General features: G+C 37.7%; 1 protein-coding gene across 7 annotated transcripts in view; it reads left to right on the forward strand.

The window, feature by feature from the left end:
- nlgn1 (neuroligin 1) overlaps positions 1-13,616 on the forward strand; it is a 322,087-nt gene extending 308,471 nt beyond the window's left edge. For all 7 annotated transcript variants that reach the window (XM_051912622.1, XM_051912623.1, XM_051912619.1 and 4 more), the window contains 3 exons: positions 4,796-5,008; positions 7,986-8,775; positions 9,483-13,616. In XM_051912622.1, the coding sequence (XP_051768582.1) occupies positions 4,796-5,008; positions 7,986-8,775; positions 9,483-10,317 (1,838 nt within the window). In that variant the 3' untranslated portion in view covers positions 10,318-13,616. The remainder of the gene's footprint in view (positions 1-4,795; positions 5,009-7,985; positions 8,776-9,482) is intronic.
- Positions 13,617-16,923: the final 3,307 nt, after the last annotated feature.

The raw sequence follows: 16,923 nt of genomic DNA on the forward strand, positions 1-16,923 counted from the left end.
CTGATTTTTGTTAAGAGACAGGAAGTGGATTACACCTCTGTTAGCTTATCTATGAGACAAGAGGTTGGTTATCTTAGAACAACAACATCCAAGGTTCAGCACTCTGTATTTGAGTGTTGGTAAACTTGTACAGGAATAGCTTGCAAAGAAATGTTCAATTTTATTGAGTGAGTTTTGCTGCACTTTTTCAGTTTAAATTTGATAATCATCTGAAGACGGAACTGTAAAGTCATCAGAACTTTGTATTTTGAGAGGATGGATGATATATTCCATCCTCCATTGGATATTCTATCCAATTTATATAAAATTATATAAAAGAAAACTAAAATCTGTCATTTTAAAGTAAGTTTAGGCATCACAATATAATGTACAATGGATGAAAAATGGATATTCGTTTTTAGATTGGCTAATGATTACATTTCAAATCTTATTAAATTAGTGTTTTTAAATAATAACAAAAAAGTTAATCAAATTTGCTGCACAGTTAAACATCCTTTATTGTCTATTTATGTGTCTAATAACCAGTAGTATTGTGCATTCCTAGTAATATTGTTGTATTCCAATCCAGCTAACAGCAAATGTTCTCAAAACTTTAACTAACAAGGTTTAGCTGACAAGGTTCTCTCAAAGTTATGAACAAACATTTTTCCATTAACATTAAAGTTCATTCAGTGCTATCTGGTCTTTAATAATGTTCTCAAAATGTTAGCACAAAAACGCCATTTATATATTATTCATGGAGCGTTTTTTTTTTTTTTTTTTTCTGAAATATTTTAGTTGGATGTTCATTTAAAAGTTTTTATAAAACGGTTAGTTCCTGTCCTTGATTCTGCTAGGTCAATAGCTGTGTTTTATTCACGATAAAACACGGCTATGACCGCTTCACCCAACGGTTCTGTGTATCACTACACAATACCCTTATCAACCACTCTTAGCTTCGTAAACTGTTTGTTCTCATTTTATATTGTTCATTGAAATGTAATGTATTATGTAGGAGAGTATTTTGAGAAAGAGTTTATTACCTGCTTTCAGATTTAGCATTTTCCTTCAGGTCAGTCCTATGTTCCTAATAAAAAATCTGTTTAAATGTCCGATGTATTATCTTGTCCTTTTAACAGTTAAGGGGTTTTCCCGTGACTGACAGCGCTAGTCAAAGCATTTGTCAGTTGCGTTTTATTCTGTGTTCACAACAATTCAGTCTTTTCAGTGTAAAAGTCTTACTGCTACTGACTGACACACTCATAAAGACAGTCTTTGCCACCATCTAATGGCGTAATAATGTAATTTCTGTTGCTGTTTTACGGTCGGGGACTATTTTTTTTTCCGGTGGAAGGAAGGCTTTTAGTGACTGTTTACTTCATGAAAGTTGCATTGATACATATTTTTCGCTTTAATATTTGTATTGTGTGGTAACCGTTTTATAAAAGCAATAAGGTACTCAAGGCTAGTGCTGTATCGTGAATAAGTCACGGCTGAAGGGGTTGCAGGCACTCTGCTTCGTAACGCCCTTCAGTCGTGACTTATTCACGATACAGCACAGCCTCGAGTACCTTATTGCTTACTTAAATGTTACTTTTTTTTTTTTTTTGGAATGTTCAGAGAGCATCCAACAGTAACATTCCCAAAATGTTTGAAGAATGCTAAGATGGGATGTTTCCTTAATGTTCGCATAACCGTTTAAATTTTTGTTGTTGTTGTTGTTGTTTTGCTTTTTTTGAAAGCGACATTTTGAACAAACTTAATGGAAACGTTAGCAAAACTTTCTTAGAACATATTTTTGTTAGCTGGGAACTGCCATGGATAGTGTTCCGCAGACCCTGAATCTTATAGAAATGAGCCAATAACGCTTATACAACAAATCCAAGAGCACTCCTTGACTACTGTGATAAAAATCCATGATTATTGCATGTCTCATTAAAGTGAATTGTTGTGAATCTGTTTTCTCCACATTGCACCAAATACACTTCCATTCACAAGCCCGGGCTATTCACTGTCCGAGCAGAGGGAGGCCCTTTTGTTCCCCATGATTGGATTGCACCTCTCTGCATGTATGAGGATGGAAAGCAGGCCGCCGCCTGCCTGTGTTAGCAGCCAAATGTGCTCACGGCTCTGCGCCGCAGGCATGAGCACCTGACAGCCTGCCATTTGATTGCTAATCATTTTCGAGCCTGTGCCTGGTCTTTTTGATTTGCTCTGCACACTGCCTTGGCTAAATGGAATCAATTAAATGCGTGCTTGTATTCGACGGCCACTTCCAGGAGATCAACTTCTTGATGTAGCAACACAACTAGATTAATTAAATCCAATAAAGAACTCAATTAACAAAAGGAAGGTAGCAGAGGAAGGGTCAGATGGATTTGTGTGTGTGTGTGCTTCGTGTGCAGAACCAGAGTTATTTCGGAGTGTTTTGTTTCTTGTCGTCTGCGACTGTAAATGAGCTTTCGATAGAACACTTGTTGTGTGGCTTTATTATTTTTCATGTGTTCTGGGAGTGTGAGGGCAATTACAAGACCCAAACGGTCATCTATTCACTGAACATACACACAATCAGTATTCCACAAGCACCCTCAGGATGTACGTATATTCCCAGGATAAGCAACTGTAGTGAAGTAGTTAGACTAGTTTTCCATTAAAACGCACCACTGCGTTAGTTCTGTGTAATCACAATTTTCTCACTGACATTTGTAATATATTGCTACAAACTTTGTTGTTAATTGGAGTGCACTTAAGTGGAAGTCAAGGGGTAAAACAACAGCTGCATTCTCCAGTGACCCCAGAGAGCTGTGGTTCCACTGGCTGACCAAACCAAGCAAGAAGATCAAACCAAAGCAATTTTTTTTTTTTTTTTTTTTTTTCAAAAAAAAAAAAAGGGGACAAGCAGTGTAATGTTGATTAATGTAGTTTAGAGTTAAAGGGATAGTTCATCCAAAAATTAAAATTATCCCATGATTTAATCACCCTCAAGCCATCCCAAATATGATATGACTATGTTCTTTCAGACAATCACAGTCGGAGTTATATTAAATAATATTCCTGCTCTTCCTAGCTTTATAATGGTAGCGAAGGGGGTGTGAAAAAAGTGCATCCATCCATCATAAAAGTAATCCAGAGGGTTAATAAAGCCCTTCTGAAGCGAAGCAAAGGATTTTTGTAAGAAAAATATCCATATTTAAAACTTTATTAACTATAATAACTTGCTTCCAGCAGGCGGCTGTACGCATGGATTTACGGCAAAAAAGTAACCCCTGACCCAACGCATTAAATATTGATGAATGCGGAAGTGCAGAGGATAGAGCAAAACAAAACACCGGTCACGAATTAGAAGTCTAGAACAAGAATTTTTAAAGAGAAATTTCAGAGGATGTTTGATATAAGAGAAGAGGAGCGTGTGTTTGTTGAGCACTATTTTTTTGAGCCGGTAGAGGCGTTTAAGCTTACGCTACTCCTACATCCTACATCGTGTCAGAGGTTATTCTTTTGCTGTAAATCGATGCGTCCGGCCCTCTGCAGGAAGCTAGTTATTATAGTTAATAAAGTTTTAAATATGGATATTTTTCTTACAAAATCCAATCGCTTCGCTTCAGAAAGCCTTTATTAACCCCCTGGAGCCATATGGATGACTTTTATGATGGATGAATGCACTTTTTTTGGGCTTCAAAAAAGCCAGGATATATTTTAATATAACTCTAATTGTGAAAGAAGATAGTCATATATACCTAGGATGGCTTGAAGGTGAGTAAATCATGGGATAATTTTAATTTTTGGGTGAACTATGCCTTTAAGAACTACACTGCTAACATACAATAATAATAAATGTAGTGAGTTGCTTTGTTGCCTACATAGGCAAAAAAAAAAAACTCTAAGTTAGCATCCTAACTGAAACAAAACCTTCTGACTTGATTTGAAAGATTTTTCATGTTGCGATGTACTCTGTCATTCAAAAAGCATTTCTCACACAAAGCACACATGAGTGCACACATGAGTCTCTACTCACCACTGAGTTCAGTAGAGTTTGCTGTTAGCATGTTGCTAAGCTAACATAACAATAATATTTAGTAATAGCATACAGGAATATTGGGTAAAATAATGCACTTCAAATCAGATTGAACTATTCTTCTAATCTTTTTTAATGAGTTTTTGAATGAGTTTATAATTGCGATTCATCTTCATCCTCTAGCTTAGGTTGTTTTTTTTGTTTTTTTTCTTTTTCACTGAGTTTGTCACAATGTATTTTGCCTACTCTGCAAAGGATATATGCAATGACTTAGAATTTGACCAAATAAAGGTATTTCTATAATCCCCTAAAATGCAACCTACATAGGGTACTCTGTAGGTTTTGGAACAGAGCTTGATCTCCTTAAATTCTCTATGTTTGGTTGATATAGTTTCATTACTGTTATTACTTTTATTACATTGCTTTACTTTTTTTTTTTAATAATAGGCCCAAAATAGTCTATAAAATGATGCTGCCTTTAATCAAAAAATATTGGCAGTGTTGTCTGCCAGAGGAGGAGGAGCCAACTGTGATATACAAGAAATAAACAATTATTAAAAACGGTTTACATAAGCTCTCCTGAGGTGAACAAATGTGATAATAACATTTCATGGATGTTAAAAAAAAAAATGTTTGGAAGAAGGGATGAGAATGTTTCCCCTCATTTCAGAAATGTGTCACTTTCTCTGACGTACTTTCAACTGCATTTTGCTATTGAATATTTCAATAGCTTTCGATCTTTTTTTAAAGTTGCACAGCAATGCATATAAACACTGATTCGATTCTTTCTTCTTTCTGCAGGTTTTTTGAGCACAGGAGACCAGGCAGCCAAGGGAAACTATGGACTTCTTGATCAAATCCAGGCCCTGCGCTGGACGAGTGAAAACATTGCATTCTTTGGGGGTGACCCTTTACGCATTACTGTTTTTGGGTCTGGGGCAGGTGCCTCATGTGTCAACCTGCTGACTCTTTCCCATTATTCTGAAGGTAACCGTTGGAGCAATTCAACCAAAGGTACAATGCAGAGGTTTTAACTTTTGACAACTTTTGTCTGCATGCTAAAGTTGTTTGTGTTATGAGCTCATATAAAAGGTCTTGTCTGTTGGAATGGCTGAAGTTCATCTTCATGCTTTTTTATCCATGTATTCATTTAAAAATTGAAAAAAATAAATAAATAAATAAACTGATCACTAGGGCTGGGCTATTGATGATTAATTGATTGTAGTGATTTTGCTGGCAAAATATAAAATTTTGAATGTCACAATGTTTTTCATGCCATTAAGTTTTCGGAGTGTCTATTTACACTAAGTGCAAATAGCGTCCCTTGTTGGCAAATGCTATTTACACTAGCTCCGCACACCAATGTCTGGTTGGGCCACTCAAGTTTTAAAAAAGACACATAGGATTCAACGTCTTCAGTGGCGCAGCAGTAGCAAGTAAGGCTTGCTTTTTTAACGCGATTGACGCGGGTTCAAATCCGCGTTTTGCCGAGTTCACATTTATTCTTAATAAAAATGAAAATAATGTTCTAAAAGTGGGAATAAACTGCGAACGAGTGTTTAATAATATTAAAAGTGTTTATTGGGTAGGATTAGGGGAAGGTGTAGGAAGGGTTTTTATTCTCCCAATAAGGCAGCATCCATTTAATAATTTTAATAAATATAATCATTTACACTCTATGATATTATTGCATCCTGTTAATGTACAAAAATACTGAGGTGCAAATAGTATCTGCCAATATAAAATATAGATAGCATCTAATTACTATTTACTCTTATTGCAAAGAACTCATACTTTTACATGGTGTAAATAGAATCTATCACTATTTTCACCTAGTGTACATAGCATATCGCTAAGACAATACTGCTATTGCCACTTAGTGTAAATAGAATATATTGCTATTTTCACTTAGAGTAAATAGAATATATTGCTATTTTCACTTAGAGTAAATAGAATATATTGCTATTTTTATTTAGTATAAATAGCATCTATTGCTAAGAAAATATGCTATTTTCACTTAGTGTAAATAGCATCTATCACTATTTTAACTTAGAGTATATAGCATCTATTGCTATTTGCACTTAGTGCAAATATATTGTCTTAAGTTTTTACAAAGAGGTAAACAATATTGCTGTTATATAAATAAATATACTGTATGCAGGCAAATATATTGTCATATTGGCGTGTATAAATACATTAAAATATTCCAATTTTGTGAAAATCTTTTTGATTATCTTGAATTATTAATTTTATAATTATTTTGAAATGTTTATTACTTTTTTTTAGTTTGAACCTGACATAGTGAATGTTTTTGTCTAGTGGGATTGTTTGAATTTTTTCAATCCTCTGAATGAAGAAAAACTGATATAAAATAGCTATATCGCCCAGCCCTAATGATTATATTCAGGTTCCCAACTACTAGGGGTCTAGTACCCCCGATAAAAAAAATAAATAAATAAATTTTTTTTAAAAAAAAAGTATTAAATAATTCTGAATTTCCCAGAGCCCAAAAATTCTAAAACCAACAAAGTTGCCGAAAAAGTTGCACAGCAGTTCCTTCATCAGCCCAGCTTTAAGCTGCAAACTCATTTCATTTGACTTGATATTACTTGTTTATGGAAATTAAATTTCCCTGAGTCGTTTCATGTTCCCATCTTTATTTAGTTGAGTCCATACATATCACCAGGCACGCTATGAGCATACTGTCCAAATACACCATTCACCTTCCATTGGCACAAAAAGGGTAAATACATTAATTCCATTTTTAGTCTCTCTGCTTGGAAGATTGCTTTGTGAAGAGGTCTCCTGGCACAGACCTGCTTTAAGGTTGTCACTATCATTCAAATGAACCCAGAGACACTTTTGGAAGAGACTTTAGTGTGCCATACGATTGCTTTGCTCTGAGGCAAACCGTGCACTGCTTAATCTTGAATAATTTTCATATATTTCACATATTTTCCTTTTCTTTTTTAAAATTTTAGCAGTGTATCCATTCACAAATATATTCATCTGTTCACACAAAATTGTCACCATTTCGTTGAATTGCGAACTGAAATATGCCCTTATCTTCATTTCATTTCCATGTGTGTTTTTATAGTTTTTTTTGCCTTCTTTAGTAAGAACATGTTTTTACTCATAACTGCACTGTTAAGACTGAGATCCCATGGGTTGTCATGGTAACAGAGTAACTCAATTTTCCTCTCTCTTGCTCTTTCTATCTGTCTTTCTCACACACACACAGTTTCTCTCTTGCTCACTCACTTGCTTTTTTGTCTTGACGTTTGTGCATGATATCTGCTTCTCTTCAATGGTATGGGTCAATTTTCTTGACATCTATAGATGAAAGGGGTTTACAGGGTGCAAACAGCTAATTACCGTTAATGCGCTATAATTAAATTCTTGAAATAGTCACATTTCCCCCTAAAATTGCATAACAATGTGAAATATTGATCAGCTCTGTGCATTCAAGTTCATCAGCATTAGCATGTTGACTTGCATGGCCTCTTTTCCCAAACCATTTAAGATTTGCATAAAAACAGCTAAACCGAGATGTTTATTTGCTCCAGATTGAATTCTGAGAAGCACTTAATGTGTAAATAGCCTACAAGTGGGGTCCAAAAGTCTGAGAGCAAATTGAAAATCTATTTTCTTTTTTTTTTCTTTTTTTCCATATAAACCTGGAATTAAAGTTTAGTTTTAAAGTTTAGTATTTAGAAAAGTGAAAGATTTTTTAATATTATTTAATATTGCATGTTTTATTTTTATATATTTAATTTTGTTTAATATTCTGTTTGGTATTATTTCAAATTCTGCACTATTTCTTGACTATGTAAAGTGTTATTAAATTTTTTTTTTCACTAATATAATCTGTAAAGAAATATGTTGTTTCAAATAAATATAAAAAAGTGGTCATTAGTGGTCTCAGACATTTGGACCCCACTGTGGCATGTAGCAGTTCTCTTTGTGATTCTGTTTTGTTTTTCTTATACAGGTCTTTTCCAAAGGGCCATAGCCCAAAGTGGCACAGCCTTGTCCAGCTGGGCTGTAAGCTTTCAGCCGGCCAAGTATGCCCGCATGCTGGCCAGGAAGGTGGGGTGCAACCTCAAAGATACAGTGGAGATGGTAGAGTGCCTACAGAAAAAACACTACAAAGAACTAGTGGAGCAGGACATCCAGCCTGCTCGCTACCACATCGCTTTTGGACCCGTCATTGATGGTGATGTAATTCCCGATGACCCTCAGATCCTCATGGAGCAAGGGGAGTTCCTCAACTACGACATCATGCTCGGCGTCAACCAAGGCGAGGGGTTGAAGTTTGTGGAACTCATTGTGGACAATGAGAACGGTGTTCAAGCCAACGATTTTGACTATGCCGTGTCAAGTTTTGTGGATGATTTATATGGATACCCCGAGGGGAAGGACATCCTTCGGGAGACCATTAAGTTTATGTACACTGACTGGGCTGACCGCCACAACCCGCAGACCAGAAGAAAGAGCCTTCTGGCACTCTTTACGGATCATCAGTGGGTTGCACCAGCTGTGGCCACGGCAGACCTCCACTCGAGTTTTGGCTCGCCTACTTATTTCTATGCCTTCTACCATCACTGCCAGACGGAGCAGGTCCCACCCTGGGCTGATGCGGCACATGGCGATGAGATCCCGTATGTTTTCGGGCTGCCGATGATTGGTCCAACTGAGCTCTTCCCCTGCAACTTCTCCAAAAATGATGTGATGCTTAGTGCAGTGGTAATGACCTACTGGACCAACTTTGCCAAGACTGGGTAAGTCTCTAGGCAACAGGGCATTATTTCTAATCAATTATCCTTGAGGCAAACAATACGGATATTAATTACGATTTAGAAAGTGAATTTAAATGCAAGTTTGTTTTGTTGTAAAACCACCAATGCAAACCTCTCATAATTTAGGAATTGAATTTGCTATTGATTACCGTACAATACCTAGTTGTTACCAGGAAACAGTGCTACAGGGTTCATAAGGTTTAATCATTGCTTAATTGTTTGTTAATGCACTCACAAATACTTGTTAAGATTCCCAAGGTTATGCTACATTGAATTTATGCAACTGCTTTTTACACAACAGCAATTTAGTTTGCTTCAATTTAGGTGTAATGCAATGAATAAAGTAATGCTGATGATCACTTAGAGTGAGCTTAGTGTTTATATGACATTGCTGCCTAGACATATAATCATCTCATGGGAGGACAACAAATCAATTTGTGTGCAAATGTGTAATTTCTTCTCTCAGATATATTCTCGTTAATTTTAAAAGCAGGTGCAGTTGTCAGGAAACCCTGATGATCACTGAGAGAATATTAGGGGTCTCTAGGCACTCCCCTAAGACTTGTCTGTAATGGGTTGTGTGATATTTGTCTTATGGAGTGCTCGATTTCCATGTGCAATTCTCAAAGAGGAATTGTAGAAATGATCTTTTGTGTGGGGAGTACTGAAATCTTCCTTTTACCTTGCAGTGACCCCAACCAGCCAGTTCCACAGGACACCAAGTTCATCCACACCAAGCCTAATCGCTTCGAGGAGGTGGCCTGGATGCGTTACAACCAAAAGGACCAACTATACTTGCACATTGGCTTGAAGCCCCGTGTCAAGGAACATTACCGTGCCAATAAGGTCAACTTATGGCTGGAGCTGGTGCCTCATCTCCACAGCCTCAACGAGGTCACTCAGATCATTTCCACCACCACTAAGTTGCCTCCACCCGAGGTCACTCCCCGTACACCAAAGAAGATCCCGGTTAACACCAAGAGGCCCTACCCTACACCGTTTCCCACCGAAACACAGGACAGCCACAACCAGAACCAGAACCAACCTTTCTTAGTGGACCAGCGGGACTACTCGACTGAACTAAGCGTCACCATCGCCGTCGGTGCTTCGTTGCTCTTTCTCAACATTTTGGCTTTCGCCGCACTCTACTACAAGAAGGACAAGCGAAGGCATGAGGTCCACCGGCGTTGCAGCCCGCAGAGGACCACAGCCAATGAGCTGCCCCATACTCAAGAAGAGGAGATCATGTCCCTACAAATGAAACACAGCGACATGGAGCGGGAGTGCCGGGAGGTCATGCACCCGCACGAGATGGTCCTGAGAACTGCCTGCCCACCCGATTATACGCTTGCCATGCGCCGTTCACCGGACGACATCCCTCTCATGACCCCCAACACCATCACTATGATACCCAACAGCATGCCAGGCCTCACCTCCTTACACTCCTTCAACAGTTACTCCAGTGGACAGAATAATACCCTGCCCCATCCACACCCTCATTCACACTCCACCACTAGAGTATAGCCACACACACACACATTCTCACACACAAACACAAACATACACACACACATACACTCCCGCAGATGTGGAGTATGAGTGTGACAACGGACGGAGGTGATGGCACTAAGTTGAGGAATATCTTTACTCCAGGTGCTCGGAGGAACTGCAAATAACAATGCTTTTGTTCCTAGAGAGCAAAACTATCATTTTATATTAAAGGCGCAAACAAAAGAGACAAAAAAAAACTATTTCTGATGTAATGAAAAACAAACAGAGATGATTTTTTACCCTTATATTGTGACAAAACCAGGGCCATTTCCTGAAAACAACTATTAGTCTGGGATTCTTTGAGGAATGATTTGATTCGGTTACCCGGAGAGAAAACGACGGAAGCACAGAAGAGATGACGTGTGGGAGGCCCTTTGTAAACAAAAGGAAACATATTGTTTTCCCGGGGCGCTGGATTGTAGATTACTCTGTTCAGAGCAGACGGGAGATGCTGCTTACCTAATTTAGGCATGCGTTCTCTTTCTGGTGGAAAATGCGGAATACTACGGGAAAAAAGGAGAGAATGAAAAGTCCTCAAGAATATGCACAATAGAGACATTCACTGAATGTCTTTGAATCCTTTTTGTCAATTTATTTTTGGGGGAACAATTTTATTGTATAGGACCTATTTACATATCTAGATATGTACACAAAGCACCCATGCTCTTTAAGCCCTGGCTGGGGGCGTTGATACTGAGGAATCTGCCTCAAGAGCGTAGCGGGGAATTTATTGGCTTCCTGGCAGATACAGCTTCATCACACAAGTGCTGTCTATACTGAAACTGGTGGACTCAAAGGGAGGCTGGATATTTTTAGCACGACACGCATGACAATTTATCTGCTTGGTGGCTGTTCTGCTGATTAAGTCATTATTTAAAACAAAACAAAAAAAAAAATCATTTTCTTCCCCGTTTGGATTTGTTTAAGGAAATACTGCTCTGATTGGCTCACGGGAGGAATTGGAATATGCTGACAAGGGCGGACACGGTGGGTTCTGGAGATGGTGATGGGAAGGGGTGGGGATACGCTAACTAGATTGCATTTGCAAATAGCTCAAGTGAACCTGGTTATAAGGACTAGTTTTGTACATGTGTGTTGGTAAAACTTTTTAATAGTGGTGAATCACTTGTTGTTTGAGCTCCCATGTGTGGGACATTAATGTACTTTTTGATTTGCTCATTGGTCTCAGTTATAATACACTGTTTTATTATTATTATTATTATTATTATTTTTTAATTTGCTAATAGTCAAACCACCCTACCTTAGAAAATTTCTTACCTGTAATGTTTGATTCTCATTTTTTTTATTTTCGGTGCTTTATGAGGCAGTCCCCCACGCAGCTTTGAACAACCAGTGACCAACGCAGGGATTTATTCTGTACAACTTGGAGACTTGCGTTGGTATCCCCTCATCCAGAACTTTCTGTGATTCTCCCTGAATGATCATCACGAATGAATCCCACACTGGAGACAGGAGGGCCCCTGATGAAAGAGTGTATTAGGGGGGTTTCTGATGTTACGAATCCCTTGATCATACTGCTTAAAGCTAGCTATAGAAAGAAAGAAAATAGAAAGACAAATGGAGAAACTTGAAAAGAAAGCAAAACTTTTGTCAGTTTTTACCCTCGGATAAGTGCTCAAAGTCATTAGCCTTAGTGCTAAAAGCCAGTTTCACCTGTAAATCTCTCAGTAATTGCTAGTTTTATCCATCCTTGATTATTTTACTTTTCTCAAAGCCTTGTTACGTAACATGCTATATGCTAATTATCAATACCACTGAATCCCAGACTAAAGATAGAAGGACCCCCTAATGAGAGGGTCCGTTATGGGGCCTACTGAACTGAAGAGGCCATTGAAGCTAGCTAGAGAAAGAGAATCGAGAAACATTCATGATTAATTTTCTCTGAGCCTCGATACATTAGATACTACATGCTAAAAAAGCCTGGGGTGCTAACCCATTGTTCCCTTTCTGTGGGTAGTCACTTCAGCGTGACAGTTCCAGTGGTGACAATTTAGATTTCTCGTGAATCCTTTTTTACTCATGGGAAATTTGATTGAACACAAACACCAGTGAAGGGGAAAATTCTATATTTTTTTTTCTCAGCATGTAGAATATGAAAATAGAAAAACAGCAATAGATTGGTGATTTGGTTCTCCCAGATCAGAGGTTCTCTTCTTTGGTTTTGTGCAAACTCTTTTGGTCAACTACCCCATACTAATGCTGTATCCTAACCAGATACGACACAATAAAGCGACAAATGGTGAAAACAATCTTTTTTTATGTACTGTAAATCTGATTTTATGTCCTTGACCGTAACAGGACATTTTGACGTTGATTTTCAAAGTCTTGCTCCACAGATCAAATATGTTCTGATTGGCTGTGTTTGCTTTCAGACAACAAAATTACTTGGTTAGGATGTGGAGTAACGACCAAAGAGAGTACATTAGAAGCCATTTACTAGCAGCACAGCCTTTCACATCTCAAGATAATTAATTAATAGTTGGTGTGGAAAACGTTGGGGTCAAACACAGGCTGTTGGGAGTGAATACCTAGGCCCTAGTGAATAGCTAGAGGCAGAGAACTAATGAGGGACGAGGGAAGCCAAGGAAGGGAACAAGATTGAAAGAATCGTGCTGCTCTTCTCCCGATCAGCCAACTCGTGTCACACACTGTCCCTAACAACATGTTCCCATTCAGGACACAATCTCCTCTGGGCTTATCTTCTCTGTTCTGCCTTCACCTATGACAAGTCTGTGTAGTACAAACGGGCCAGAGAGAGCATCGCTGCTCTCTATGCCAATCCCCAGCTGCAGGTATGCATATGCAAAGTCAGCCTGCCCATGTGTCCCCCTGCAAAGGAAGCTCCTTTGAACGATATTAAAATTTAATGAACCGTACACTGGTGGGGCGCTCAGAGGATTCATCTTGTGCATGCACATTTACCAAGGAGAGAGATGGGATTCATCTGTAATTGGGAAGATCCACAGCTCAGTATGTTTCTTCACACACATGCACATATGCTCACATACACACATGCCAGGACAAGCCTTGTAACTGAATGTAATGCAAGACTGAGGGCCATTTTCTTACAAACAGCAACCAAATTTCATTATGTGTTTATTTTCTACTGGCTGACCTTGAAAGAAGATCAAAATGGCTGTTGAGAACTACAGAGGGTTGTTGTGATGTAGATTATTTGTCATTTTGTCTTTCTTTCTGGTTAAATAGGATTTAATCTTCTGGAGCACAATAAATGATTTTATCAAGCTCAACTTACATCGGTCTTTCTTTATCACTGGTTTGTCAAAATGGTTGTATCATATATATCAACATGTTAACATTCAGATCTAGCATCATTGGTTAATTCAGTAATGCTGAAAATGTGAGCATTTGGTCAAAGTGGTAACAATCCTCCATTGCTTCAGGGGGCGATAGTTACTTTCAAATGTTACATTCAAACCGTGTGTTATTATTCAGGTCAATTGCTATAAACATTTTTAATTCAACTAACTTGCTTTGTAATATTCTCATAATAACAGTTCCGTGCAATGACAGTAGTGAAATCTGAAGACTAATATGCTAATACCATTGCAGCAGCATTTGTGTATAGCATAGCTAAGCATCTGTATTCAAATGCTTGCAGAGCATACAGCGGCACTCATTTGCATGCACTGTCTTCTTTGTTTTAGCACTTGCATGTAAATCTTGCAAACATAGTAAAAAAAAGTGCTGAATGCAATACTGTTCAGTTCACCTCCTTGAGGGCCACAGGCTTCCGCAATCTGACATACTTTACTAATAACATAGTGTTGATACTGCCATGCAAATAAAGTTGAGTTTTATGAAGAAGGCTGAATCAATAGTAAGCCTAATTCACATAGAAAAGAGCCATGTTTGCGCACAACAGAGTAACAATGACAATTTAAATATGGCACATTTATTGTTCCACCTGGTTAAACTAGATTGTGAGTGATTAGTGAATAAGACACAGGGTGTTGCACTGAAATAACATGCATAAATGTGGCACAACTGTTTAGTGTATACGCCCCATGCAAACACATCCGAGGAGGACAGTCTCCCACTAATGAATTGTAACACTGGCACAATAGCTGTGTCTAATTAATGTAGCCTAAAACTTAAAGCTGCAGTCTGTAACTTTTTTTGGTTAAAAATGATCCAAAATCATTTTTTGAGCATGTACATAACCAGCCAGTGTTCAAAACTATCTCCTTACCTTAGCCCGATTCACAACGGTAAGCTTGTAATAATGTTTTCTAATAAGAGCGGTACTGGTGGGTTTCCATAGGAAATTCGAGCATTCCGCCGTTCGTCTTTGCGTCATTACATCACATCTGTAAACAACAGAAAGAAGGACTCCCAGCTAGTAGGCTATATCATGGTGGCGGATCATTTATAGCCTTTTCTCACAGCAGCTGGAATAATTAAATTTATCATTTTGATGGCGGATTGTAATCCAGAAAGGTCCAAATGACAATTGTCAGTGACAACTGGAGATTCACCCGTAGTCAAAAGCAAAAGACTTCGGACTGCGGAGTGGCTACAGAAATTGAAATCTACAGGTAGCGCTAATACACACTAAATACACAGTCATGCAATGCTGATGTTGTTAACATTACCAATTTGAGAACAAAGTATAACGATAATAATAATTTCCACGGTTTGACGTGATCCGAGCTAAGCCTTAGATTTAATCACCATTGGTAGCGCGATTTATTGTAATGCTTTTTTTCTCAGTTGGTCAGAACAAAACTGGCAGATTTATCTGCACTGAGGAGCCGTGCCGATGCACAACCCATGTAAAGATGATAATTCCGCAAATAACTGCAATTGCAGGTTTCAAACAGAGATGGCGACAAAGAGGCAAAACTTACGGAATGCAGCTTTAAATACCAAAAAAATTGTGTCCAGTTGCACTGCATGAGCAAATCCTGTTACTGCAGAAATCTTGAATGTTTCAGTCTGTTTGACTGTATCTTGGTTTATTAAGGAGGGAATTTCAGGACATCAAATCAAGCTGGTACTTTTCTTCATTTTCCTATTCCATGTTAAGATCTCTGGTGTAACGATAGGGTGTCTTTTTCTCATTAGCAATTGTGTGATCTTGAAATGCAGTTGTTCAGTGCCACAAATTAAAGGCGCTATCAGGACATCCAAACTGGCAAACTTTCATGGTCTAATGAGTGAGAATATATAGGCTTTTAAGGGGGTATTTTATTATATATAAAAAAAAATAAAAAAAAGAAGTGATTTTTGCATTTTAAAACAAAAAGATTCTTTGAATGGCCATAATCTTTCATTTGGGCAACATGGGGTCTTTTTTTAAATTGTGCTTGAAAATGTTTCCTGTTTCATTCTAGCTTTGCATAACAAGTTCCCAACTTCAGAATTAAAAAAGTTGCACTCTTTTAGAATTAATATCAAATATTCAATAGATATTTATGTTAGAAGCTTTTTATGCAAACCTGGGAACAATAATATTCAGCATCTTCATGAATTTAATGAATTGAAAGAGATTTATAGCCTTGATAATTTGAGTTTACAGAGAAATGTAGTAGCTGGGGCTTTAGGAACATTGTGAATACAAGGTTGAATTGATTCGCCTTTCGCCTTTATGGTTAGTTTATGCAGCACTGCATCAGTCCACCAATCAACTAATCTGACAATTTCAACTACACTGATTAGAGACTCTTTCGGAGGCATTTTACATTCATGAAATTCTCTGTGGTTAGAAGATATTAAATTCAAGTTATTAACAGGCGATAGCCTTGAAAACTACCTACAACTTGGTGAATTTGAAGAACGATTGAGATAGGAACGAGTTCATCATGCCAAAAATGACTTTAACTCAAGAAGTTTGTGGCGAAGGGCACTCACAGAACCATTTAGTGTAATTTCAACCCTTGTTTGACAGCACTTTGCCATTTCCCATTATGATGTACTTTTCAAACATCAAACAGTTTACCTCTGATAACCACTTTCATTTCCTTGTTCTGTTTGATCAGCCGTTTCTCTAATTTTCTCTGTCTCCAAGTGTTTTATGACCTTCGATAATCACAGTGTATTTAAACAAGGTTGTCTGGACGGCTCTCTCCTGATTAACACATCATCACATTGTTTTGTTAGGGTATAATTACAAATGTTCACAGCCGTGACACTGGAGGATGTCAAGTACTCCAATCCTGGTATGTTATCTACCAGACAAATTGATAGGCAGAAAAATAACCAAAAAGGTTAACCCAAATATTTGTGCCTCACAAAGAATGAATGAATGAATGAATAACATTTTTAGCTGTGGAGGATACATTTAATTGGGCTAGTAGTGTTGTTGTTGAAGATCAAAAATGATTTTGCTTTTTTTTCTGGTTTGTTTTGCAACAGCTTTATGAGTAAGAATGACCTGTGAATACTATTAATTTATTACTGTAAAGCCCTTGTCAGCCCTTTTTGATTGTGTGGACCACCACATTCATTTATCATTCAGTTAATAAATATGATCATATTTTTAACTTGTGTAGACTTCAATGGACTTCTAGTCTTTGATTACAGGACCTTGATGAA

The sequence above is a fragment of the Ctenopharyngodon idella genome, chromosome 11, assembly GCF_019924925.1.
Source record: "Ctenopharyngodon idella isolate HZGC_01 chromosome 11, HZGC01, whole genome shotgun sequence".
NCBI lineage: Eukaryota > Metazoa > Chordata > Actinopteri > Cypriniformes > Xenocyprididae > Ctenopharyngodon > Ctenopharyngodon idella.